Source organism: Myxocyprinus asiaticus, chromosome 49, assembly GCF_019703515.2.
Source record: "Myxocyprinus asiaticus isolate MX2 ecotype Aquarium Trade chromosome 49, UBuf_Myxa_2, whole genome shotgun sequence".
Classification (NCBI taxonomy): Eukaryota; Metazoa; Chordata; class Actinopteri; order Cypriniformes; family Catostomidae; genus Myxocyprinus; species Myxocyprinus asiaticus.
In genome coordinates, this window is record NC_059392.1 from 25187434 (window position 1) to 25212941 (window position 25508).

General features: G+C 42.7%; 1 protein-coding gene across 1 annotated transcript in view; it reads right to left on the reverse strand.

Moving 5' to 3' along the window:
• Window positions 1-16013, reverse strand: part of adgrg7.1 (adhesion G protein-coupled receptor G7, tandem duplicate 1) — a 44205-nt gene extending 28192 nt beyond the window's left edge. The window contains exons 1-5 of the mRNA XM_051693579.1: window positions 15915-16013; window positions 14519-14620; window positions 14312-14415; window positions 14042-14191; window positions 240-331 (exon numbers count right to left, since the gene is read on the reverse strand). Of these exons, the coding sequence (XP_051549539.1) occupies window positions 240-331; window positions 14042-14191; window positions 14312-14383 (314 nt within the window). The 5' untranslated portion in view covers window positions 14384-14415; window positions 14519-14620; window positions 15915-16013. The remainder of the gene's footprint in view (window positions 1-239; window positions 332-14041; window positions 14192-14311; window positions 14416-14518; window positions 14621-15914) is intronic.
• Between the last annotated feature and the right edge of the window lie 9495 nt (window positions 16014-25508).

Below are 25508 nucleotides of genomic sequence, written 5' to 3' on the forward strand. Positions count from 1 at the left end.
TGGATAAAAAAAAGAAAGTTTTAGCATTTTAAAAAATGTAAAGGAAATGTTATGATGTCAAAATGTATAAGAAACAAAACAAGACCAAAAGACAAACTCCTTGAGATTACAGGCTACATCCACCAATCTCAGCATGTAACAGTGTGCTATGTGTTTTTTTCTAACTAAACAGACTTACATTTTTTTTTCTATCTATCTATCTATTTATCTAAGAAAATTGCAAAATGTATAAGTGTTACTATTCCATGGTCTTAGGGTTGACATCAGAGTACTTTGTGGGACTTGCACTCAGGAGTTGACTGACAGTTGCAACTGCTGACATAGTGATGTCCTGCAAAACAAACAAAAACAGCTTTGCATTATGTACGTATACTTGTATCATCAAAGCTTTTGGGTACAGTTGTAACCCTGTCTTTATGAGGAAGATGAGTAAAAGCAGGTGCACATTATATGATTTTGATGGTGCTTTACAATTGTTGGTTATCGGACTGTATGATATGAATCCAGTGAGATCTTGGGTATAAGCCATTGTAGTATATTAGGTGCAGAAGAATGAACAGTTGCAATGCAATATGTCTTGAATCCAGAAAACCCAACCTTTTAATCCTTTACACAAAGAATTGTAAATCAACTTTGAAAAGGACAGACAAGTTGACCATGTGACTCTGAAAAGCCGCCTCTGATTGGCTTAGAGCCACTTTGGGGTGTGAACAAACCGAATAGGTTAAAAGGCCAGCTTGGACAAACCCAATTAGGTTTTGAGTTCTGAGTTCTCTTCTTCGGATTCTCCGTGCTTCACTTCCTCTTCAGCTCCTCCACACTCTAGCTCTCGTGGCTTGTAGCCTCTTGCCCCTCAAGTTCCGTGCAATGTAGAAGTCCAGGAAGGCTCAGAGTAAAACACAGAGGAAACCCTTCCCTTCACTGTGCTATGACACACACGTGATGCCGCTTCATCATCTATCGACGCAACAGACAACAAACTATCCACGATCTTATCAGAGTCCAAACATCGACGTAACCACCCAAACTTTCTACAAAGATCCAAAGAACTAAGCAACACAAGGAAACGCAATGACACGCAAGTACATCTCCAGACTTTTTTGAAAGTGCTGGTATATTATCTAAATACTTTGGGTAATAATTGCAAATCAATTTAGACTCAAAGAAGCATCAGTGGTTCTTAAGGCATTGTCTACAGACTCTATAAAGTTCCTTTTCTCTGCATAGATCATTTCCATCAAGTCACTCTGTTCACTTTACTCAACAACCTGTTTCATGTTTGTATGTGTTAGATTCGTTTTTTTCATGTTTAGATTAGCAATAAAGTCTTGTTTGTATTCAAAGATAATTTGACTGTGGTATATTTTGATAAATAATCTTGTCTCTTGATTTTTCAAACATCCGGCCCTCAAGCTATACCTAAAATATATGCGATATTATTTTCAATAAGCGATGAGAATAATATTACTCCAATAAGTGAATTCATCATAATTCCCTTAGTAAAGCTAATTCTTTACAATAGAAATGCTGTATTGTGATTTTAATGGTGAATTGTATTCAGACAAATAATCAAATTATTTGTCATTTCTTTCTTATAATCTTTCTTATAATTGTTGTCAAACACAGCTAATTCCATTATAAATAGACATATGGACAGTTTAATTTAATTCTTAACACACATACTGTTCCTTACATTAATGATGGAGGTATGCGGTCTTTAATCCGTACCATGTACATTTACATTAACCAAATTTCCCTACACCATGAAACATTGTGCGACATTATGTCAGACTGTACAATACACATGTTAGCCAAGAATTCACAGTTCCCAACTGCTGCAATTGACAGCGTTGACAGGGTTTTTAATCTCACTGGCCATTGTAGGAGCAGTCACATTGCAAAACGTCATGGTTACTGGTGTAACCTCCGTTCCCTGATGGAGGGAACAAGACGTTGGTGTCGATGTAGTGACACTAGGGGTCACTCCTGGGAGCCCGAGACACCTCTGGTCTTTGATAAAAGGCCAATGAAAATTGGCGAGTGGTATTTGCATGCCACTCCCCCGAACATACGGGTATAAAAGGAGCTGGTATGCAACCACTCATTCAGGTTTTATGCTGAGGAGCCGATATAAGGTCCGGCCATTTCAGCGGGTAGTTCAGCGTTGTGGCAGGAGGGACCAACGTCTTGTTCCCTCCATCAGGGAACGGAGGTTACACCAGTAACCATGATGTTCCCTATCTGTCACTCACTCGACGTTGGTGTCGATGTAGTGACACTAGGGGTCCCTATACAAAACGCCACAAGGCTGAACTGTGTTACGTGAACTGGCGGTGTGTGGTGGGCAGACTTGCTGTGTGCCTCATAGCCAGCGCACCAGGTCAACACGTAACCTCCCCCAACACAGTTATGAGTGTCGAACGGCCCTTTTTGGGGACAAGTCGACTACCCAGAGATAGAGACAGGCTTAACGCAGTCGTGGCCTCTTTCCCCTTCTCTTTTTCCACTCCCTAAAAAAGAAGGGGGATTATCTGACTGGGCCGCCAGGTCTAGTCGGGGGGTGTCCCTCCCAAGGGGAGGACACCGCAGAGACCACACCTCGCCCCAAGAGATGGGGGGATATTTAAGTGGAAGAATACATCACATGGTCTTTCCAACCATGTGGAGAGCCTTCAAGGTAGATCCTGCCCAATGGGGGAGGAGTTACTACAACATGGAGACTGAGGGGCTCTGCCCAAGGAAGACGCAGTTTGCCAGTAGGGAAACAAACTAGTGGAAGATATAGATCGCATGGGGTTAGCCTTACAGGGAACCGCCACATGCGGAGCACCTACCCCAGAACCGGGCTCTTAGTTAGCGCGTGTACTGGGCCGGCAGCGAGTCTCTCCAAAAACTCGACTGCCACAGGGCTCGGAGGAAGTCAACCAGGGAACAACTTTTGTGAACACTACTGGGAATTAACAGTGCACGTCTTCAGCTCAAAAGGAGGTGGAAGGCGCTATGTGCAAGCTATACACCCGGCCGGCTATCCCGGGCTTATCCGCTTGTGTTGCATGCCACTACCTGGGTCGATACCGGTTCCACCCGGAGGTTGAAGAACCTTGCAAAGGTGTTGGGTGTTGCCCAGCCCGCTGCTCTACAAATGTCTGTTAGAGAGGCACCTCTGGCCAGGGCCCAAGAAGCCGCTACACCACGGGTAGAATGGGCTCGTAGCCCTACCGGGGGCGGCATGTTTTGGGCGAGACATGCCATAGTTATGGCGTCAATGAGCCAGTGGGCGATCCTCTGCTTGGAGACAGCGCTTCCTTTCCGCTGTGCATCAAAGCAGACAAAGAGCTGCTCAGAGATTCTAAAGCTCTGCGTGCGATCCAAATAGATGCGTAAAGCGCGCACCGGACACAGCAACGACAGGGCTGGGTCTGCCTCCTCCTGGGGCAGCGCTTGCAGGTTCACCACCTGGTCCCTAAAAGGAGTGGTGGGAACCTTGGGCACATAGCCCGGTTGGGGGTCTCAGGATCACGTGAGAATAGCCCGGACCGAACTCCAGGCACGTTTCGCTGACAGAGAATGCTTGCAGGTCATCTACCCTCTTGATGGATCTGGAGCGCAGACAGGAGGGCAGTCTTCAAGGAGAGTGCCTTAAGCCCGGCTGACTGCAAAACTCAAAGGGGGCTCTCTGTAGACCCTGAAAAACTACAGAGGTCCGATGAGGGAACAAGGCGCGGCCTGGAGGGATTCAGCCTCCTGGCGCCTCTTAGGAACCTGATGATCAGATCATGCTTCCCTAAGGACTTACCATCGACAGCGTCATGGTGTGCTGCTATGGCAGCAATGTACACCTTCAAGGTGGAAGGAACAGCCTCCCTTCCAACCTCTAATGCAGGAAGGAAAGCACTGATCTGACTGCGCACCTCTGGGGGTCTTCCTGACAGGAAGAACACCACTTAGCGAACAGACGCCACTTAAAGGCATACAGGCGCCTCGTAGAGGGAGCCCTAGCCTGAGTGAACGTGTCTACCACCGCAGGTGGGAGACAGCTTAGGTCTTCCGCGTCCCGTCCAGGGGCCAGACATGGAGATTCCAGAGGTCTGGGCGCGGGTGCCGGATGGTGCCCCTTCCCTGAGAAAGAAGGGCCTTCCTCAGGGGAATTTGCCCGGGGGGAGCTGTCACGAGGAGCGTGAGGTCCGAGCACCACGTCTGGGCGGGCCAGTAGGGTGCTTACCAGGACGACCTTCTCCTCGTCCTCCCTGACCTTGCACAGGGTCTGTGCGAGCAGGCTCACTGGGGGAAAACGCATATTTGCGAATGCCAGGGGACCAGCTGTGTGCCAGCGCGTCTATGCTGAGGAAGGCCTCGGTGAGGGCGTACCAGAGCGGGCAGTGGGAGGATTCTTGAGAGGCGAACAGGTGCACCTGTGCCTGACAGAATCGACTCCAAATCAGCTGGACCACCTGAAGGTGGAGTGTCCACTCTCCCTTGAGGGTAACCTGTTGTTACGGCATGTCCGCCGAAGTGTTGAGGTTGCCCGGGATATGAGTGGCTTGCAGCGACTTGGTGCTGCTAACTCCATTGGAGGAGACGGCGGGCAAGTTATGACATACAGCGGGAGCGCAGACCGCCTTGGCGGTTGACATATGCTACTGCTGCCGTGCTGTCTGTCCGAACTAGCACGTGCTTGCCTTGGATCAACGGCTGGAACCTCCACAGGGCGAGCAGAATTGCCAGTAACTCGAGGCAGTTGATGTGCCAACGCAGCCGCGGACCCGTCTAGAGGCCTGCGGCTGCGTGCCCATTGCCAACAGTGCCCCAGCCCATTTTGGAGGCGTCTGTCGTGACCACGACGCGCCTGGAGACCAGTTCTAGCGGAACACCTGCTCGTGGAAACGAGAGGTCGGTCCAAGGGCTGAAAAGACGGTGACAGACCGAAGTAATGGCCCGCGGTGTGTCCCGTGGCACCATGCCCATCTCAGGACTCGAGTCTGGAGCCAGTGCTGAAGCGGCCTCATATGCATCAACCCGAGCGGGGTGGCCACCGCCAAGGATGCCATATGCCCCAGGAGCCTCTGAAAAAGTTTCAGTGGAACCGCTGTTTTCTGTTTGAACGCCTTCAAACAGGCCAGCACCGACTGGGCGCGCTCATTCGTAAGGTGCACCATCAAGGAGCGGGGCGTGGCTTTGAGCGGCACCACGAGCCCAGGAACCAATCACAGAGCCGCAAGAGTTCAGGGAAAAGCGGTGAAATCCACTCTAACCGAAGCTCGCGGCTGTCCGGGAAAGAATGTCATCATCTCCGCGTCAGCCTGTGACTGGGCGATCGACCCCGAAGGGAGGAGCCCAGCTGAGGCTTCCGACTGGACGAGCCCGCTCTCCGATGCTGCGCTCGAGAGCTCATCACTTTCGCGGGCTCCGAATAAGAGGTCGAACTCGCCGTGAGACGAGCCGGCAGACTCACCCAGAAGCCCGATCGGGGCAGACGAGCGTGCTGGGGAATGGGAGGTCCGCGGGGGGGATACCCGGCGGAGGCGGTCCCATTGGGGTCCCCAAATCGCCTCCAGTGCTAGCCGCGCTGGCCTCAAACCCGTGGGTAAAAGGACTGAGGCGGGAGCCTCTGGGGTGGCTCGCTTTCTTACGAAGGCGAACCGCGACTGCAACGTTGCCATGGACATATTCTCGCAATGAGAACGTGACCATCCACGAACGCTGTCTCCGCGTGAGCAGTGCCCAGACACGAAAGACAGTGATCGTGACCGTTAGAAGGCGAGAGATAACGAGCACAACCAGGAATAACACACAATCGGAAAAGCATCTTTAAAAAGACGCGTCTTTAAAAAGACGTTCCGTGTGTGCGCTCTTTTAGAGAAATATATACTCTTTTAGAGGGGAAAAATGCTCTTTCAGAAAATATACTCTCTAGTTTTTCTGCCGAAGCGCCCAGGGGCGTTCTCTGCAGTGCACCAGTGCAGAGGAGGGAGAAGCCGCTGAAATGCGCCGTCAGATCCAGCAGGTGAATGAACAGTAGTATTCAGCTCAGCGAGCATGACCGTTCGGCTCCGAAGAGAAAATCTGAATGAGTGGTTGCATACCAGCTCCTTTTATACCCGTATGTCTGGGGGAGTGGCATGCAAATACCACTTGCCAATTTTCATTGGCCTTTTATCAAAGACCAGAGGTGTCTCGGGCTCCCAAGAGTGACCCCTAGTGTCACTACATCGACACCAACGTCGAGTGAGTGACAGATAGGGAACTGTAGCTATGTTTCCAACCAAGTTATGAATTTAATGTATGTGAAAAATCTGAATATCGCAATAACAATTCACGATTAAAGCTGTGTTTCCATCCCATGTGTTCAAGAGAACAAAATCATCACTTTTTGGGAAATGTAAACAAAATATTAATGGAAATGGAAGTTGAAGCCACTGTGGCTCTTTTGTTCAATGTCATAAAATAATGATAGCGCTTTAGAGCATGCAGATAAAACTCTCTTACGAATTTCATGTTTGCTTAGGGATGACAACTTTTCATCACATGAATACTTGATGCTTGAGCATTTTTAGCGCTTAAATATGGGACCCCCTCAATCGTTTTGCCATCCAACTAGAGGGGCTATGCAATGATATTGATGATATTCTCTGAATTAATTATGAAAATTATGTATTCAAATGGCTTGTTGAGGCAAAGTCACATGGCTTTTTGATGCGCATTTATATTTCTGGATAATTCTATAATCATTTATTTGGTAAATGTGTTTTCATCATAGTTTATTCGCATGTCTTTTTATCGACCTTAAGCGAGTGTTTACCTTTTTTATGTGCAGTTTGGAGATTTTATTTGCATCTTGGGGTTTCCGTCCAACATTTTTTTATGCTATACCCAAAAATGTGAATTAAAATACATGGATGTATGGAAACCCAGCTTGTGACATAAATTTCTGACACTGCCAAAACTACGTTGGAGGCTCCGCTTCATCACAAAGTTCAAACAAGTACACCCCCCCCCCACCACCATTATTTATACCATGATCAATGGAAACATGGGTAAATGTGTGAATGGTGAAACAGAACGCAGGTGTCTTGAGATACATTCATAAGAAGTGAAGTTCTTTTAAACTTAACACAGAGTCTAAAAAAATGTGGGGGTCCTGCATGGGAAGGAAAAAAGTGAGATGTGGAGCAACGATCAAAGATGTCCTTCCAGTGCATGTTTACATAGGAAAACAATTGAAAAACAGCACAGAGGCACATGTGTACAACCCCTAATTTTCCTACTAGGAAAAACTGACCCAAAACCTGGCCCAAAACATGAAGGTTGTGTACCAGACTCAGATGGGGTTGAATACCTTTTTACTGTAATAACTTCTACAACGTTTTCCAAACTTTTTCTATCTATTTGAAAAATCTTAAATCTTAAGTCCTGTAGAGCACATAAAGGTGAACATAGTCAGGTTACTAGTATCATGCAGTATTATTAGGGGACAAGCCCCGAAAGGGCTAGCCCCTATTGTATTTGTTAGTATTATTATTATTATTATTATTCCTCCCCAATGGGAGTCTATGGCAGCCCATAGAACCATACCAATAAAATTTGAAATTTGGCACACTGATAGGTGTGGGCATGAATAGCTCTTATACTGCCATATTGGATTATGATGTTTACAGTTTAAAAGTTTCGTATCCTTCAAACTTTGTCCGATTTGCCCAAACAATGGCTCAAAATAATCTCCAGACCTAGCAACACAGAACTGACCAGAAATAATTTATATTTGTGCTACCATTCAGAAATTATTCCAACGCAAAGTTAACAAGGTTGACGTGAAACAGGAAGTGAGACTATATCTCGGCAATGCTTTGTCCTATTGAAACCAAATTTGGTATGCTTCATCAGGACCATAATCTTAGGTAACATACAAAGTTTGGTGACAGTGCCGCCTATGGGTCGAGAAGTGTCAAAATTGGCTATTTTTTCCTGTAAATTTTGAACCGTTTGTCCTAAAATTATGAGTTTGGTTTCTTTGGATTCCTTGGGTCATGTGATGTTTCCACCATCAGCCATATAACCTCTCCACCATTTTGAATTTTATGAAAAATTTATGTATATTTTAAATGCTTTGTCCGATTTGAATGAAAATTGGAAGGGGTCTTTGACATCATGTCCTGAGGGTACCTAAGCAGTTTGGAGACAGCCCCATACAGTGGTCAAAATGCTTAGTCAATTTAAACAAAACTTTTAATGTATTATTGCTTCCATATTCTAAGTCTTCTGAAATTAAAAGAGATACATTTCTAAATGTATTTATTATATTATTATTTTTTTATTTTAAAACCTGCTGGTCTCAGCTTGGAATGTCTCTTTGGAACTTTTGAGCTGTGTCAACTGAATGGCCCAGTGGTTAACCCATTAGAATATAGGTCAAAAGGTTGTGAGTTTGAATCCAGAAAAGAGCCGTTTTAAAATTTGTACTTCTTTTGATCTCTGAATCTTCATATTGTGCTTACTATAATGCAGACTTTTTTTGCATAATTCCTGCTTCAGTTTAAAAATAATAAGCTGTAACAATTTTCTCAGAAATAGTTGTATACTCTCAACCTAGAATGTCTCTTTGACATCAGTCAGACTTGTCGATTGTGTAGCGCAGTGAAGCTCTGGGCTTCAGTTCAAAGGATTGGGTGAACCCCGGTTCGATACCCACCTCAGCTGGTATAAACGTTGTGACTGTTGTGCCAGAGCTCTTTGCATTGTGCTTAGGGAATGGCTTTAGGGCTTGGCCTCGATCATTTCTGTTTGCAGTTATGTTTATTATTATTTTCATTGGGCATGGTGGGCTTCCATGGTGTATGTGAACCCAGCATGAGACATTTCACTATGGGACATGTATTTGCATGGCCATCCATGAATATCCCTATATAATCAAGCCTTCAGGTCAGTACTTTTGCACATTCCCAATTCCTCTTTCAAGTCCATCTCTTCCAAACTGACAAACAATGGGCCCATTAATGAGATGTCTCACTCATTTCCATCGAAGGACCAGGGCTACAAGTTCTCCTTTGGTTGACTTAAGCCCAAAGTATGACTGATAACAAGTTAACAAGACAATAAACCAATGAGAACAAGACACATGAACATGATGGAAACTGGATATCACGACTAGACAAGGAAAACACAGAACTTCGAACTATGAGTCTTAAATTCACCTAGCGACCTCTAGTGGCCGCTAGGGCAAATGTCCCAAGTGTTACAGACCCCGCCCCCCTTATCTAGGGAGCGGCTCCTGGAGCTCCTAAACACATAAATAAACAAAAAATAGTCCATGGTGGAGCCGGTGGAGGGCCCAGAGACAGGTGTAGACCAGATAACCAGAGGAGTGGCTTCAGGAAGGGAGCGGGGTTCGGAGGCCAGGGCGGTGGCACTAGGAAGGGAGCAGGATCTAGCGGTTTGAGTGGTGGCTCCAGAGAGGGGCAGGGTCTGGTGGAGTCTAAGGAGGTGGAGCCACAGGGGATGGAGCAGTATGTGGTTCAGGAGGTGGAGACTCAGGGGGCGAAGCTGCAGGAGGCGGAGGCTCAAGGGGTATAGCTGTAGGAGGTGGAGCCCCAGGAGGCTCAGGAGATGGAGCTACTGGAGGCAAGGGTTCAGAGGTTATGGCATCATGGGTCTCAAAGGGTTCAGGGTGGCTGTGGATTCGGAGAGTAAGACTCTAGGGGACTCGGAGAGCTCAGAGGCCAGGGAAGCTGAGGATTCAAGGAGAAGAGCTGTGGAAGACTCGAGGGGGAGAGCCATTGAAGACTTGAGGGGCATAGCCGTGGAAGACTCGTGGGGCAGAGCCATGGAAGACTCGAGGGGCAGAGCCATGGAAGACTCGTCGATAGCCTCGGGGAACTGAACAGACTTAAGGAACTGGACAGACTAAATATTACTTTAACCCTTATAAAATAACAATGATAATAGTAAGAATGTTCTATTGTTTTAGTTTATAATTAAAATATAATTTATAAGAAATAATATCATAACCCTTATAAAGTATTATTATTATTAGATTGGCTTGAAAAAGCCAACCTACTGTTCTACTATTTAAGATAATTATTAGGGGTTCAAGCCCGAAGGGGCTGAAACACTATTAAATTGTAAGGATTATTATTATTTTTATTATTATTTGCCCCTTAAACTGATCGTACAGACCAAACCATAAGGCCTAGAGGCTTGAAACCTTGGGTAATTTTAGTACTTCGGCTGGCTAGCCATATGCATGGACTCGCTCTGATCGGCCAAAGGGGTGTTCTACAGTGAACAAAACAAAAAAAGATAACATTTTGGGTCATAACTCTTGTACTGTAAGGCCTAGAAACTAGTCCTAGGCCGTTCGCCTGATCAGAACCAAACCAGTGCAGAAAGATTTATTAGAGTCCCAATATGAAAAGTTATCAAAAAAGGTTTGAACTTTCGATTCATCATGGCAAAGGTACGCCAAAACATATGTATTGGGAGTGGACACTTTTATTAAAACGGTTATAACTCATGGATGGAATGAGATATTATCACCAAATTTGGTACACTTATGTATGGGGTTATACTGAGGACACACACAAAAAATTGCATGACTCCACCTCTTGCTGGCGTAATAATAATTAAAAATGGCTCTAACTATGGAACCGTTGGTCCAATCGACCTGTAATTTTGCATGTAATGTTTTTGTCTAAGGTGCCATTGAGATCTATGAGGACAGTTGCATATCTTGAAAAGCATGGCCGCCATCGACCAATCAAGTTTCAGCAGCTATTTGATAGGGTTAAAAAAGGCTGACGAGAACTAAACATAATAGGCCTATTTGTCTCTTGGACCAACAGGACTGTGCAAAATTTGAAAAAAATTGGCCACAGGGCGGCGCTATCGTGTTTTTCACGCCTGTAAATGGTGGTATATACCGCTGTGTTTCAAACAGACACACGTTATTAATACCATATGATAGGTCTCCTCATTCTGAACAACTTTGCCTCTAGAACCGTTGGTGTGAATCAAATCGTTCATTAAATATTTGAGATTATTTAAAAAAACTACTTTTTCGAACTAGTCCTAGGCTGTCTGCCCGATTTGAATCAAACATGTGCAGAAAGATTCTCTGTAGTCCCAATATCAATAATTATCATAAAAAGTTGTAACTTTCGATTCATCGTCGCAATGGTATACAACAACGTACAAAGTGGTCGTGGCCACATTTACTTAAATGGTTATAACTCTTAAACGCAATGAGATATTATCACCAAATTTTGGATACTTATGTAGGAGGTCAGTCTGAGGACACACGAAAAAATGCGCACCTCTGCCTCTTGGTGGCGCTAAAACAATTAGGAATGTAAAAAATGCCATACCTTTGTGCTACACAACCCGATGGTTCTGAAAATAAAGGCACTTATTTAGAAACACTCATATCTCGTCAGCAGAATATCGTAGAGATGTGGAAGTGGGTTCTTTTGACTCGGGACAGCAGTCATCCTTTCTGTAAGACCCTATGAACTACCTAGCCACGCCCAAGCAACCAGATGGAACACGCTAGAAACCACATAGCAACACTCATATCCCATCAGCAGAATATCATTAAGACATGGAAGTGGGTTTTTTGACTCAGGATGGCTGTCAGCCTACGATCTACCTAGCCACACCCTAGTAACCAGATGTAACACCCTAGCAACAAGATAGCTACAGTCATATCTCAGCAGCAGAATATCATAGAGTTTTGGAAGAGGGTTCTTTTGACTCGGGCTGGCAGCCTTTCCGTAAAACCATATGGACTACCTAGCCATGCCCTAGCAACCAGATGGAACACCCTAGCAACCAGATAGCTACACACAAATCTCAGCAGCAGAATATCATAGAGATGTGAAAGTGGGTTCTATTGACTCAGGCCAGCAGCCTTTCTGTAGCATGCTACCAAGTGCCTAGCCATGCCCTAGCAACTAGATGGAATACCTTAGCAACCGTGCAGCAACAGTCATATATCAGCAGCGGAATATCATAGAGATGTGGAAGTGGGTTATTTTGACTTGGTGTGGCAGCCTTTCCAGAACACACTACCAATTACCTAGCCATGTCCTAGCAACCAGATGGAACACCCTAGCAACCATATAGCATCATTCATATCTCAGCAGCAGAATGCCATAGAGACATGAAAGCAGGTTCCTTTGACTCGGGCTGGCAGCCTTTCCGTAACATGCTACCAAGTGTCTAGCCATACCCTAGCAACCAGATGAAACACACTAGCAACCATATAGCAACACTCATATCTCAGCAGCAGAATGCCGCAGAGATGTGGAAGCAGGTTCTTTTGACTCGGGCTGGCAGCCTTTCCATAACATGCTACCAAGTGTCTAGTCACGCTCTAGTAACTAGATAGATTACCATAGTAGCCTAATAGCAACACTCATATCTCAGAAGTAGAATGTCATAGAGGCATGAACGTTGGTTCTTTTGACTCAAGCTGGAAGCCCTTCCATAACACCTTACCAACTGCCTAGCCATACCCTAGTAACCAGATGGAATACCCTAGCAACCATATCGCTTCACTTATATCTTGGCAGCAGAATATCACAGAGACATGGAAGTGGGTTATTTTGACTCAGACCAACAGCGAGGTATTCTGTAACACCCTAGCAACTGCCTAGTCACACCCTAGCAACCAGTGGGAACACCCTAGCAACCAAAAACCAACATTCATTTCTCAGTAGCAGAATATCGTTGAGACATGGTGGTGGGTTCATTTCACATGGACCGGCAGGCAGCCATTCTGTTACACACTAGCAACTGGACCCACCCTAGCAACCAAATAGAACACCCTAGCAACCAAATAGCAACACACATATCTCAGCTGCAGAATATTGTAGACACATGGGGTGGGTTTTTAACTCACAACAACAGCATGACATTCTGTAACACCCTAGCAACTGCCTAGCCACACCCTAGCAACCAGAGGGTACACCCTAGCAATCAAAAACCAACACTCATTTCTCAGTAGCAGAATATCGTAGAGACATTGCAGTGGGTTCATTTGACTCGGGATGGCAGGAAGCCATTCTGTTACACACTAGCAACTGGACCCGTCCTAGCAATCAAATGTAACACCCTAGCAACCAAATAGCAAAAACTCACATCTCAGTTGCAGAATATTGTAGACACATGGGTGTGGGTTTTTTAACTCAGGACAACAGCGTGACATTCCGTAACACCCTAGCAACTGCCTAGCTATACCCTAGCAATCAGAGGGAACACCCTAGCAACCAAATACCAACTTTCATTTCTCAGTAGCAGAATATCTTAGAGACATGGCGGTGGGTTTATTTCACACTGGGCGGCAGGCAGCCATTCCATTACACACTAGCAACTGGACCCACCCTAGCAACCAATTAATGACAATAATATCTCAGCAGCAGAATATCTTAGAGACCAGGGGATGGATTCTTTTGACTTGAGCCAACAGCGAGCCATTCCGTAACTCCCTAGCAACTGTCTAGCCACACCCTAGCAACAAAAGGGTAACACCCTAGCAACCAAATAACAGCTCTTGTTTCTCTGTAGCAGAATATGGTAGAGACATGGTGGGTTCATTTGACTTGGGCCTGCAGCCTTTCCGTTACACCCTCCCAACTTACTAGCTATGCCCTAGCAACCAGATGGAAGACCCTAGCAACTGTAGAGCAACAGTCATATATCAGTAGCAGAAAGTCATAGAGACTTGGAAGTGGGTTCTTTTCACTTGAGCCAGCAGACTTTCCATAACACCATCTGTCTATCTATCTATCTATCTATCTATCTATCTATCTATCTATCTATCTATCTATCTATCTATATATCTATCTATCTATCTATCTATCTGTCTGTCTGTCTGTCTGTCTCTTTTACCTACTATTCCCAAGCTTTTAAACTTTTTTCAAGCCAACCTCAAAGTTTGTCTACAAACTTTACTTTTCTAGTTATTATCTTAATGTGTTTAAATATGTGATATTTTATTTTATTTTATAAAATAGCAGATATCTTAATATGTTTAAGGCTTAATAAGTACCTTGGTTTGTGGGGTTTTAGTGGAGAGCAGGTTGTTGGCTATCTCAGCTGCTTGTGTGATGTAGTGGGGTGTCAGTCGTTCTGGTATGGATGTGAGCATCTGGGTACTGGAGGCTAACATGTTTATGTCTTGCATAGAAGCTCCAGAAACCTTCAATTAAAAAATTTAGCAAACGATTGAAATGTCCTTATCTTTATCTTAGGAAAAACTATATACGTTTTACATGACTGTACTGTATATTAAAATCAGAAGACATTGCTCTGTACTTACATCTGTAATAATGGTGTCCAAGGTCAAATCACACTTTAGAATGTTTGGAAAATTAAATGAGTTATTAGTCATGTTACAGAGGGCTGATGCCTGGGGGATCCCAGCTGAAAAATATGAATGTGAAATGAAGAGATATTTAAAGTACATTCATACATAACTATGAGTATGTATTGTTTTTACAGAAAGGTAGTAAAGAAGGTAAATTACCGTTTATTTCGTTTAATTGACATAGGTTTTTGGAGGAAGCAAACTGGCCTAAGAGAGTTTTTGGAAAGGTGTATTTGTCTTTTTGCTCAGGGCAGAAATTTGCTGTAAACACATACATGACTGTCAGTAACCTTAAGAACTTTGCATAATAAAAATGTTTAGGTATATCAACAAAAATTCAAAGCTGCAATGTTGGGGAGTATCTAATTCAAAACAACATGATCGCATGGAAAGTCATCATGTTGCCACTGAATGTTCTGGTATCCTGACATCAACCTCATTCTGCCGAATACTGAAAAGAAGCATCTCCTATCAGACATTTTTACATTAGTTCAAATATGTTTACCTTTTCCTGGACCGAGACCTGGGTTCTTGTCTGGCATTGAAACCAGGAAGTAATTGTGTTTGTATAATTAATGATGAGCATAATTTGGGGGTTCAAGTTCCCTTTAAGATTGCATGTTTTCTCCACTAATGGTTTGGTTTAGGGTAATACTGTATTATATGGTTTCAAACAAAAAACAGCTTGTTGCATAATTAGCTTTTGGCACCTCTTTGTGGACATGTCACCCAGAAACTGGAGCTCACCCATTATCATTAAAAAACACTTGCAGCTTCAGCCACTTGGGGCAGTGGTTTGAATTATTTGAAGGAATGGTTCACCCAAAAATTCTCTCATTTTTTATTCACCCTCATGCCATCCCAGATGTGTATGACTTCCATTCTTCTGCTGAACACAAACAAAGATTTTTAGAAGAATATCTCAGCTCTTTAGGACCATACAATGCAAGTCAATGCAGTCCAAAACTTTGGAGCCCTAAAAAGCGTATAAACGCAGCATAAAATTAATACATATGATGCCAGTGGTTAAATCCATGTCTTCAAAAGCGATATGATAGGTGAGGATGAGAAACAGATCAATATTTAAGTCAATTTTTCCTATAAATTCTCCTCCCTGCCCAGTAGGTGGCATTATGCACAAAGAATGTGAATTCCAAAAATGAAAGAAGAACTACTCTTAGGAGAGAAGAGCGCTTGAGAGGTCTGTTTGAAAGTGGAGACCTATAGTAAAAAATGACTTCAATATTGATCTGTTTTGGATGCACACCTGCATATCATATCACTTCTGAAGACATGGATTTAACCACTGGTTACTTTTATTCTGCCATTATGTGCTTTTTGGAGCTACAAAGTTTTGGACCCTGGTGACTTGCATTGTATGGACCTACAGAGCTGAGATTTTCTTCTAAAAATCTTCATTTGTGTTCTGCAGAAGAAAGAAAGTCATACACATCTGGGATAGCATGAGGGTGAGTAAATGATGAGAACATTTTCCTTCTTGGGTGAACTATTGCTTTAAATATATATATATATATACGTGTGTGTGTGTGTTTACATTTAGTGCAGGTAGTTCCACTCCAATCGTCTGAACAGAGGCAGACACCCGCAGTTAAGCGACCCCCGTTTTGGCACTGTTTAGCAACTGTAGTGTTGAGGTGTGCTGAGGTGATGGATCGCTGGGCTATAGTTTGGTTGTTGAAGATGTTGCTTTTTGTTGTAGGGCTGTCTGTAGTTATGGCTGTGATGTTGTTTATTAGGGTCTGACTAGTACAAACCAAAACAACTGTTTACAGAGACAAAAGATCAGACATTTTACAATTAGTCGTTATGACCACTTGCCCTTTGACGAGTGTACCATTTTCAGCTTATTTCTGGTCAGTATCAACCTAATTAGACAGGTAAGGTCTGTCTGTCTCTTCATGAAAAGTTGATAACACAATAATAAACCGGTGTGGAAAACAGTTGTATAATATGAATCCAATATGCAGTTTACTTGCTACTGATATCCTGAAACAAAACTCTATGTTACAATTATGTGATTCCAGTAACCTGGAAAATGCTGCCATATTTAGTTGCAGATCACCAGCCAAATTGAGGCAATCAGACTGGAACTGGTGATTTCAGACAGCTCTTTTAATTTTTTAATTTATTTATTGCAATATGCCAACTGTTAATGAACGGACTGTGCATGTCCTCTGAGGCTGACATGAACTTGCCGCTGTAGTCTAACCTTTTTGTATTTGTTATTTGACAGTGACCTTGGCAACATTCAGTAAATATTGAATATGCCGATCCGAAAAATAGAAACTTCAGAACTAATGAGCGTCTTTTGCACACTTTCCTCTGGAATGTTGTAAAGTTGTGCTTGAAACAAACAATGAGATCCTTGTCAGCTCAATAAGTGGAATTTACTTCTGTTTGCTGAGGAAAATAAAGCACATTTTAGAGTACATAGTAGAGTAAATGAAATAATGACCAAACAATGAAAATAATTTTTATGTTGGATGAATTTTGTATTTAAAAGCTACACATCATGTAGGTTTGAATATTATTAAATGACATTTAAAGACTCAAAACCTAAAAAAAGAAAAAATCAAGGTTACAGGGAAGTGAATGGGGCAAATTTTTGGAGGGTTTAAAGCCAGAAATGTGAAGCTTATAGTTTTATAATAGCACTTAAATTAATATTTCTGTTTTAACTTGTGTACTATTTGAGCTGTAAAGTTGTTTAAATTGTTGTTTTTGTGGGGATTCGAGCGTTACGTCATCATGGCAACAAAGTTGTTAAATTTGATATAACTTTACACAGAAAAGGTTAGTGAGTGATTTTAGCATCTAGACAGAGGCAGATGTTAACATGCAGAATGTTTACATCTTGTGGCTATGCTTTTGAAACAGTGAGTATTTTAACATTTATGGATTGACCGCATTCACTTCCATTGTAAGTGCCTCACTGTAACCCAGAATTTTTCTTTTCTTTTTTGTGGTAATCAACATTATGCCACAAATGCTGTCGATTGAGCTTAACATGTATTGAACCCGGAACATTCCTTTAATGATAAAGTAAAAAACAAAAAAGCACCAGTAATGTACTGTAACATAATAACAAAATACATGTGCATATATGCTATATACACTACCAGTCAAAAGTTTGTATACATTGGTTTGCTTTTCACAGTGCTTTTTTTACATGTACACCTGTAGTTTATATATGCAAACATATTAGTCACCTTTAAACATTTAAATGTTGTTTATTTACATGGTTATGGAGTGTACGCAGAGTAGTCAAATTAGTATAATTATCTGATTCATGTGAGCTTTGGAAGATTATGCAGTCACATGCAATGGTTACATGCCATTCTTATGGAAATACCAATATGCAAATCAACTCCATGAAAACAAGATATTTGAACAAGTAACAAATAAGTGTCTTACCATACTGTAATATACTAAAATACACAAATATGGACAGATAAACAAACAAAACAAATAATAAAATGTGAAAGGCAAATAATACCTTAACCCTTTAAACCCTAAAATAACAATACTATTGTTAAACTAACTGTTAAACTGTTGCTTATATTGCTTAAACTTTTATAACTATATAACTATTCAACTAATTACTAGATATCATTAACTAATATAATAACTGTAACTATTTCAAAGGTCAACTAAATTGAGGGTTAATCAATCTATTAAAAGTTTAAAAAAAAAAGAGTAATAAAAAATAAAATCTATTGGGCTGGCTTTATTGTCAAACAATAAGTTGGCAATATCCTACCCACTCACATCTATAACCCACGGCCCCGAAAAATTCCTGGTGGATCTCTTACCTGAGGTAAAGTATAAGAGCAGATGGCAATCCATTGCACATACTATATACTGGATACAACTATAATGAGACTAATATGAGACTAATGACTAACAGGAAAGGTTCTTGGCACTGTCTGGTTTATAAATCAGAATCAGGGCTGGATCATTACTGGAATGGGATGTCCATCAGTCAAGGAAATAGGCTTGCATTTCAAAACACACAAAGATCACAGGAATTTAATTGCCACACTATAAGGATCATATCTGTAATGTTATTTTGATATATTATTCACTCAGCAAATTTACCATAGTTAAATTATTTGTAGACAGTCAATGTAAGTCAGACAAGTTATATTATTAAGTTATATTAACAGACACATTCCTACCATAGTGACTTAGATAAGACCACAAACAAAATGTTGTTGCTAAGGACATACCTAGTCAGGATGATACTGTATGAACACCTAGATAAATAGATCTCAGGATAATACAAATAATAAATATAGCTGCAAGAAGCAATTACATGGCCAAGCACACCAATGGGAAACATTTAGTTTGAATATAGAATTCCAGTGATGATTTTAAACAGAGTGGTGAAAAAATACTTTGAGAAAAAACTTTGAGTACCTTCAGGACATATACCAAATTTTGTAATGATGCACCAATGCGTTTGTAATATAAAGCATTTTAAGACAAAATTAAAAATGGCCGACATAGCAAAATTGGGTATCATTCAACTCGGTATGCCCCACGGAATCTAAAGAGACCAGTCTCATGGTGTTAGGACATTCAAAGGTTATAAGCTAAAGTAGACATTTTTCATATTTCTTGACCACTAGGTGGTGCTGTACCGAAACTGTACAGGTAGCCTCAGGTCATGCTTGTGATGATATACACCAAGATTCATGTCAACACGCTAAAGCGTTGCAAAAATCCATTTTGGCATGCTCGTTGTCAAATTCGTTGATGTGGTATATGAAAATGGTTTGGTCTATCATCATGAATTCCATGAATTCCACAAATGTTTGTCATGAGTGTCTGTAGATGATACATGTAACATTTTGTGCAAATCGAACATACGGCCAAGGAGGAATTTGAAAAAGTATTAGTTTATTTTTTCAGAAAATTTGAAATGGTGGAAAATCTAATGGGCAGAACTGAACAACCATGCAATATTTTCTTGTGTGGCATGACTGTAACGAACTGGCCATGGAGATGGTGTTAGGATCCATGTGCAGGAAGTTTATTTAAAGAGACACAAGCAAACAATCCAGAACAGCAGGCAGAGAGTAGTAGTCGTAAAGCAGGGAGATAAATCCAATAAACCAAATAGACAGTCCAACCAGGCAAACAAAACAAAGGGTAATCCAAAAAGCAGTAAATCCAGAAAAACAGGCAATGGTCATAACATGAATCAAGAAACAATGGCAATGGAAAAACACTTGGTAAGACAGGGTAAACTGGCAATACTTCGCAACGTGTTCAGTGAAGCACATGGCTTATAAAGCTACAAAAAGGAAGTGCCACTAAAACTCAGGTGACGGCTCCCTCTGGTGGAGGGATGAACTGTTCATGGGCTGAGGTATTACCGATTCCCCCCTCTAGGAACACCTCCAGGTGTTCTCCTCCTGGGCCATCCCCTTGGTCTGGGTGCCAGTCGGTCTGGATGATCACGGTGGAAGTCCCTGATGAGTGAGGGATCCAAAATGTCTGAGGCTGCTACCCAGGATCTCTCTTCAGGAACGTATCCCTCCCAGTCCACAAGGTAATGTAGCCGATTAGCCCTCCTTCGGGACTCTGAGATTTCCTGAACGAGATAGGCAGGGGATACATCAATCTCCAATGGTGGATGTGGCATTGATTCAGTGGTTACAGGTTCCAGTGCAGGGTGTGCAGGTTTCAGGAGGGATACATGGAAGGAGAGATATACGATAATCAGCAGGAAGCTCTAGTCTATAGGTCACCGGGTTGATTTGTCTTAGTATCTTAAAGGGACCTAGGTACCTTGGACTGAGATTACTGCCTCAGACGTAGATCCCTCATAGAAAGCCATACCATCTGGCCAGGCTGGTAATTAGGGTGGGGACGCCTCCGGCGGTCAGCCTGAATCTTCTGTCTCCTGATGGCTTGCTGAAGCCGGACATGGGCGCTGTCCCACACCCTCTCACTCCTCCTAATCCAGTCGTCCACCACCGGCACCTCTGATGGTTCTCCAGACCAAGGGAACAGTGGTGGTTGATAACCCAGAACACACTCTAAAGGGGTTAGTCCTGTGGATGAATGTGCGAGGGAGTTCAGAGCATACTCAGCCCATGGCAGGAAAGTGCTCCAATGGTGCTGTTCACGACTACAGTAGGAGTGTAAGTAGCATCCAATTTCTTGGTTTACTCTCTCTCCACTTGACCATTAGCCTGAGAGTGATAGCCAGAGGTTAAACTAACATTTATATTTAAATGATGACAAAAGGCCTTCCATACCCGTGATGTGAACTGTGGTCCCCGGTCTGTGACAATGTCGTCTGGGAGTCCATACACCCTGAAAACCTGGTTGAACAGGGCCTCTGCAGTCTCCATAGCTGTGGGTAGACCTTTCATGGGGATCAGACGACATGATTTAGAAAAATGATCAACAATGACACAGATGGCAGTGAAACCATTGGAATTACGGAGATCGGTTTTAAAGTCTACTGCTAGGTTTGACCATGGTTGTTGAGGCATGGGCAGAGGTTCCAGCAGCCCTGCAGGGAGTTGACGGGGGGTTCTAACTTGTGCACAGACATGGCAGGCATTAACATAAGTAGTCACATCATGGAGAAGAGTGGGCCACCAAAACGAGTTACATACCAACGTTGCCGTTCTTTGAATTCCTGGGTGACCAGAGCCTAGGGAAGTGTGCACCCACTGTAAGACCCTCTGTCTGAGATTTTGGGGTATGTACTGACTATTGGAAGGACATTCCAATGGTGGTGGTTCATCTTGTTGTCCATGATGGATCTCCTCCATAATATCCCAACGGACGGGTGCAATGATGACAGACTGTAGCAGAATGGGTTCTGGGAGAGGTGATGAATGAACTGGATCATGTCTTCATGACAGGGCATCTGCTTTGCCATTCTTGCTGCCTGGGTGATAAGTAACAGTGAAATTGAATCGGGTGAAGAAGAGCGCCCACCTGGCCTGCTGTGGATTCATTCTCTTGGCGTTCTTAATATTACAAATTCTTGTGGTCAATGATGACTTGAAATGGGTGCTTGGATCCCTCCAACCAGTGCCTCCACTCCTCTTGGGCAGATTTGATGACAGCAGTTCCTTGTTGTCTACATCGTAATTAGTCTCTGCAGAGGTGAGTTATTTGGAGAAAAAGGCACATGGGTGGAGTTTACCCGGATAACCATGACGCTGGGAGAGTACAGCTCTGATGCCAAAGTCTGAAGCATCCACTTCCACTATGAAGGGGAGGTCTGGATCTGGGTGTTTCAAGATGGAAGCAGTGATGAAACTAGACTTGAGTCTTTTAAAAGCATCTTGTGCACTCTCGGGCCATGTCAACCTCCTAGGTTTTCCTCTGAGTAATGCAGTGAGAGGGGCTGCAACGATGCTGTAGTTCCTTAAGAATCACCTGTAAATGTTTGCAAACCCAAGAAATCATTGTAGTTCCTTGATGGTTGTGGGGGCTGGCCACTCAGTGACTGCCTTGATTTTGGACTCATCCATCTCTACTCCTTTGGGGCTGATGTTATATCCTAAGAAGGTTGTGGTGGTGGTGTGAAACTCACATTTTTCTGCTTTCACATATAGCTGATGGTAGAGTAGACGGTTGAGCACTGTCTTGACTTGTTGAATTTGTTCATCCCTGGTCTTCGAGTAAACAAGGATATCAATGTAAACTATTACACAGCTGTTGAGAAGGTCTCTGAAAATTTCATTGACAAATGACTGGAAAACTGAAGGTGCATTGGCAAGGCCATAGGGCATGACCAAGTACTCATAGTGCCCCCTAGTGGTAATAAATGCAGTCTTCCACTCATCCCCTTCTTTGATACGGCCAAGTTGTAGGCACTTCTGAGATCCAGCTTAGTAAAAATCTTGGCTTCTCTTAGTTGTTCTAAGGCAGATGGGACTAATGGCAGGGGATAGTGGCATTTAACTGTGATGGCATTCAGACCTCTGTAGTCTATACATGGCCGGAGTCCACCATCCTTCTTTTCCACAAAGAAAAATCCAGCTGCGGCTGGTGATGTAGAGGGACGGATGAAGCCCAATGCTAGTGCCTCCTTGATGTAATCCTCCATAGCCTGCATTTCGGGGAGGGATAGAGGGTAAGCTTTGCTTCTAGGAGGAGATGAATTGGGTAGCAAGTCTATGGCACAGTCCCAAGGTCTGTGGGCTGGTAATTGGGTGGCTTTGTCTTTGCTAAATACCTCTATGAGTTCAGAATATTCCTTGGGGATGTGAGCATGGATGTTAGTCTGGGGGCTCTCCACACTCGTGGTCAGGCATGGTACTATTAACTCGGTGGTTAGACAATGCTCTTGACAGAATGGAGACCAATGCAGCAATTCCCCTTTTCTCCAGGAGATCAATGGGTCATGGAGTGATAGCCATGGGTACCCTAGTATAATGGGGTGGCGAGGAGATGTGATGACATAGAGTGTTAAGGTTTCGACATGGAAAATTCCTAATTTAATCTGGATAGGGATGGTTTTATGGGTTATCTGCCCCGTTCCTATGGGTGCATTATCTACTGCAGTGATTCAGATGGGAGGATTACATGGTATTGTAGGGATATTGAATTTGGTAACTATCTTATGATGAATGAGGTTCAATGCAGCTCCTGAATCCACTAGCGCTGTAACACATGATTGGTTATCTTCAATAAAATGGTCACAGGAAGAGTAAAATTCTGACTGGAAACTGAATCAAATGTGATGCTCACCCTTAGAGAAGATACAGCTGAGGCTCTGGCTCTATGTGGGCATGTGTTACAACGATGGCCTGGTTGGCCACAGTAGAAACATAACCCCTCATCTCGTCTGTGCTGGCGTACCTCCTCAGGCACCCTCGCACGCCCAATTTGTATAGGTTCATTCGATTCAGCTGACAAAGTAACAGAAGATGAGGCAGTGGCAGAGAAATGCTTGAGTGCACTGGATTGTGGCTGATTGCGCATGAGATTGTCGATTTTAATGATCAAGGTAATGTACTCAGACAAAGTTAATGATTCATCCTTGCATGCCAGCTCAGCTTGCAGTGTGGGATTTAAACCTTCTCGGAATACTGATTTGAGAACAATATTGTTCCAACCGCTCTGCGCTGCTAAAGTACGAAATTGTACTGCATAATCGGCTGCACATAATTTCCCCTGGCATAGACGCAATAACTGCACAGAAATGTCTCTTCCCCCTGCAGGGTATTCAAAAACTTCCTTAATCTGTTGTGAGAAATACGTGAAGGACTCGCAAATTTGTTCATCATTATCCCAAACTGCCGAAGCCCACTCTAATGCTTTTCCGGTAAGCAAACTCATCATTAAAGCACATTTAGCTGTCTCTTGATTAAAGAAGTCGGGTTGGTGAGTGAAATATATTGAACATTGCCTCAGAAATCCCTTGCATTTGTCTGCAGATCCATCAAACTTTTCAGGCAATGCCAGTCTTACCATGTCGGGGTGTGGGGAAGGCATCGACTGGATATAGCGTGTCAAATGTTCATTAGCAGCTCGAAGATTCACAAGTTGTTCTTGAAATCCCTGTAGTACATCACTTAGATAAGCGATCATGGCTCTGAGCTGTGTAACTTCCACTGGATTCTGGTCAGGCGAAGTAATCTGTAACGAACTGGCCATGGAGACGGTGTTAGGATCCACTGGCAGGAAGTTTATTAAAAGAGACACAAGCAAACAATCCAAAACAGCAGGCAGAGAGACGTAGTCGTAAAGCAGGCAGATAAATCCAATAAACCAAATAGACAGTCCAACCAGGCAAACAAAACAAAGGGTAATCCAAAAAGCAGTAAATCCAGAAAACAGGCAATGGTCATAACATGAATCAAGAAACCCAGTAAGACAGGGTAAACTGGCAATACTTTGCAATGTGTTCAGTGAAGCACATTGCTTATAAAGCTACAAACAGGAAGTGAGAATACAAACAGGAAGTGCCACTAAAACTCAGGTGATGGCTCCCTCTGGTGGAGGGATGAACTCTTCATGGGCTGAGGTATTACAATGACCCAAGGAATCAGGAAAAAAAAACTGTTTCTAGGACTTACAGTATGGTTTAAAAGTTATAGGCCAAAATGTAAGTGAAAATTTGAACTGTTGGTGGTGCTAGAGGGTTTGAGTGAGAGACCCCAAATTTGGGTCAGTTACATTTGAGAGTGTCCTCTATCAGTGTTTCTATCAAATTTTATAACTTTCCTATGTACGATTCTATGGGCTACCATAGAATTTCGGTGCTTGGCCTCTAAAGATAATAACAAGATTTGTGGACATAGAGGTTTCTTTGCTTTTTGTTATCTTAGCTTTCCATTAAGATTTTAATGAAGTTTAATAAAGATTTCCAAGTTAACAACATAAATAATCAAATGCTCTGTGGAAATGTAAATCTGTATGGACCCTTTTCACATTTTCATGTTGCGAATTTCACATTTTCGTGGCAGTAAACAATAGCGGGGTAAACTTCTATAGAGGTACATAGGAAATATTATCATAGGAAATTCCAACATATGTTGCGAGAGATGCATTTCAAATTAAGTTATGTCTCAGAAGGCAATTACTTCTAATGGTGTCATTCTCGCATGACATATTTTGTGAACTAGCAAGAAACTTCAAAGTGCTTTGTGCTTCTCACTAGATGAATGCTGTTCTGAAATGTACTGTACTGTCGATTATTCTGCTCTTTGTTCATATTTGACAAATGTTACTGTATTGCCACGTGTTATTTCATATTGGTTGAACCTTGACATCAATGAAGAGTAAAAAAAACTAAGAACATGCATGCAATTGGACAAAAACGTGTTTTTATTTTTTAAAGAAAAAAATCAATTAAGTCAAATTTAAATCAAAGACTTGTCACAAAAACTAAAGTGGATTATTGAAACGACTGAATATACAAAAGTTTGTTTTGTATGTAATATGAAAAACTAAATGTCCCCATATTTGATATTAAATACCTGTCTAAATAAAAGATATTACATCAATTAGTGTTAACAAGGCAAAAAATACAAATCAGTTACTGTCACTAAAATAAAGGGGACATGCCAAAAGTGTTTTAACATTTTTTTTTTTTTTAATTTGGGCTTGATAGAACGCTATAGGCCTGAGTCTTTGATCTTCTCTG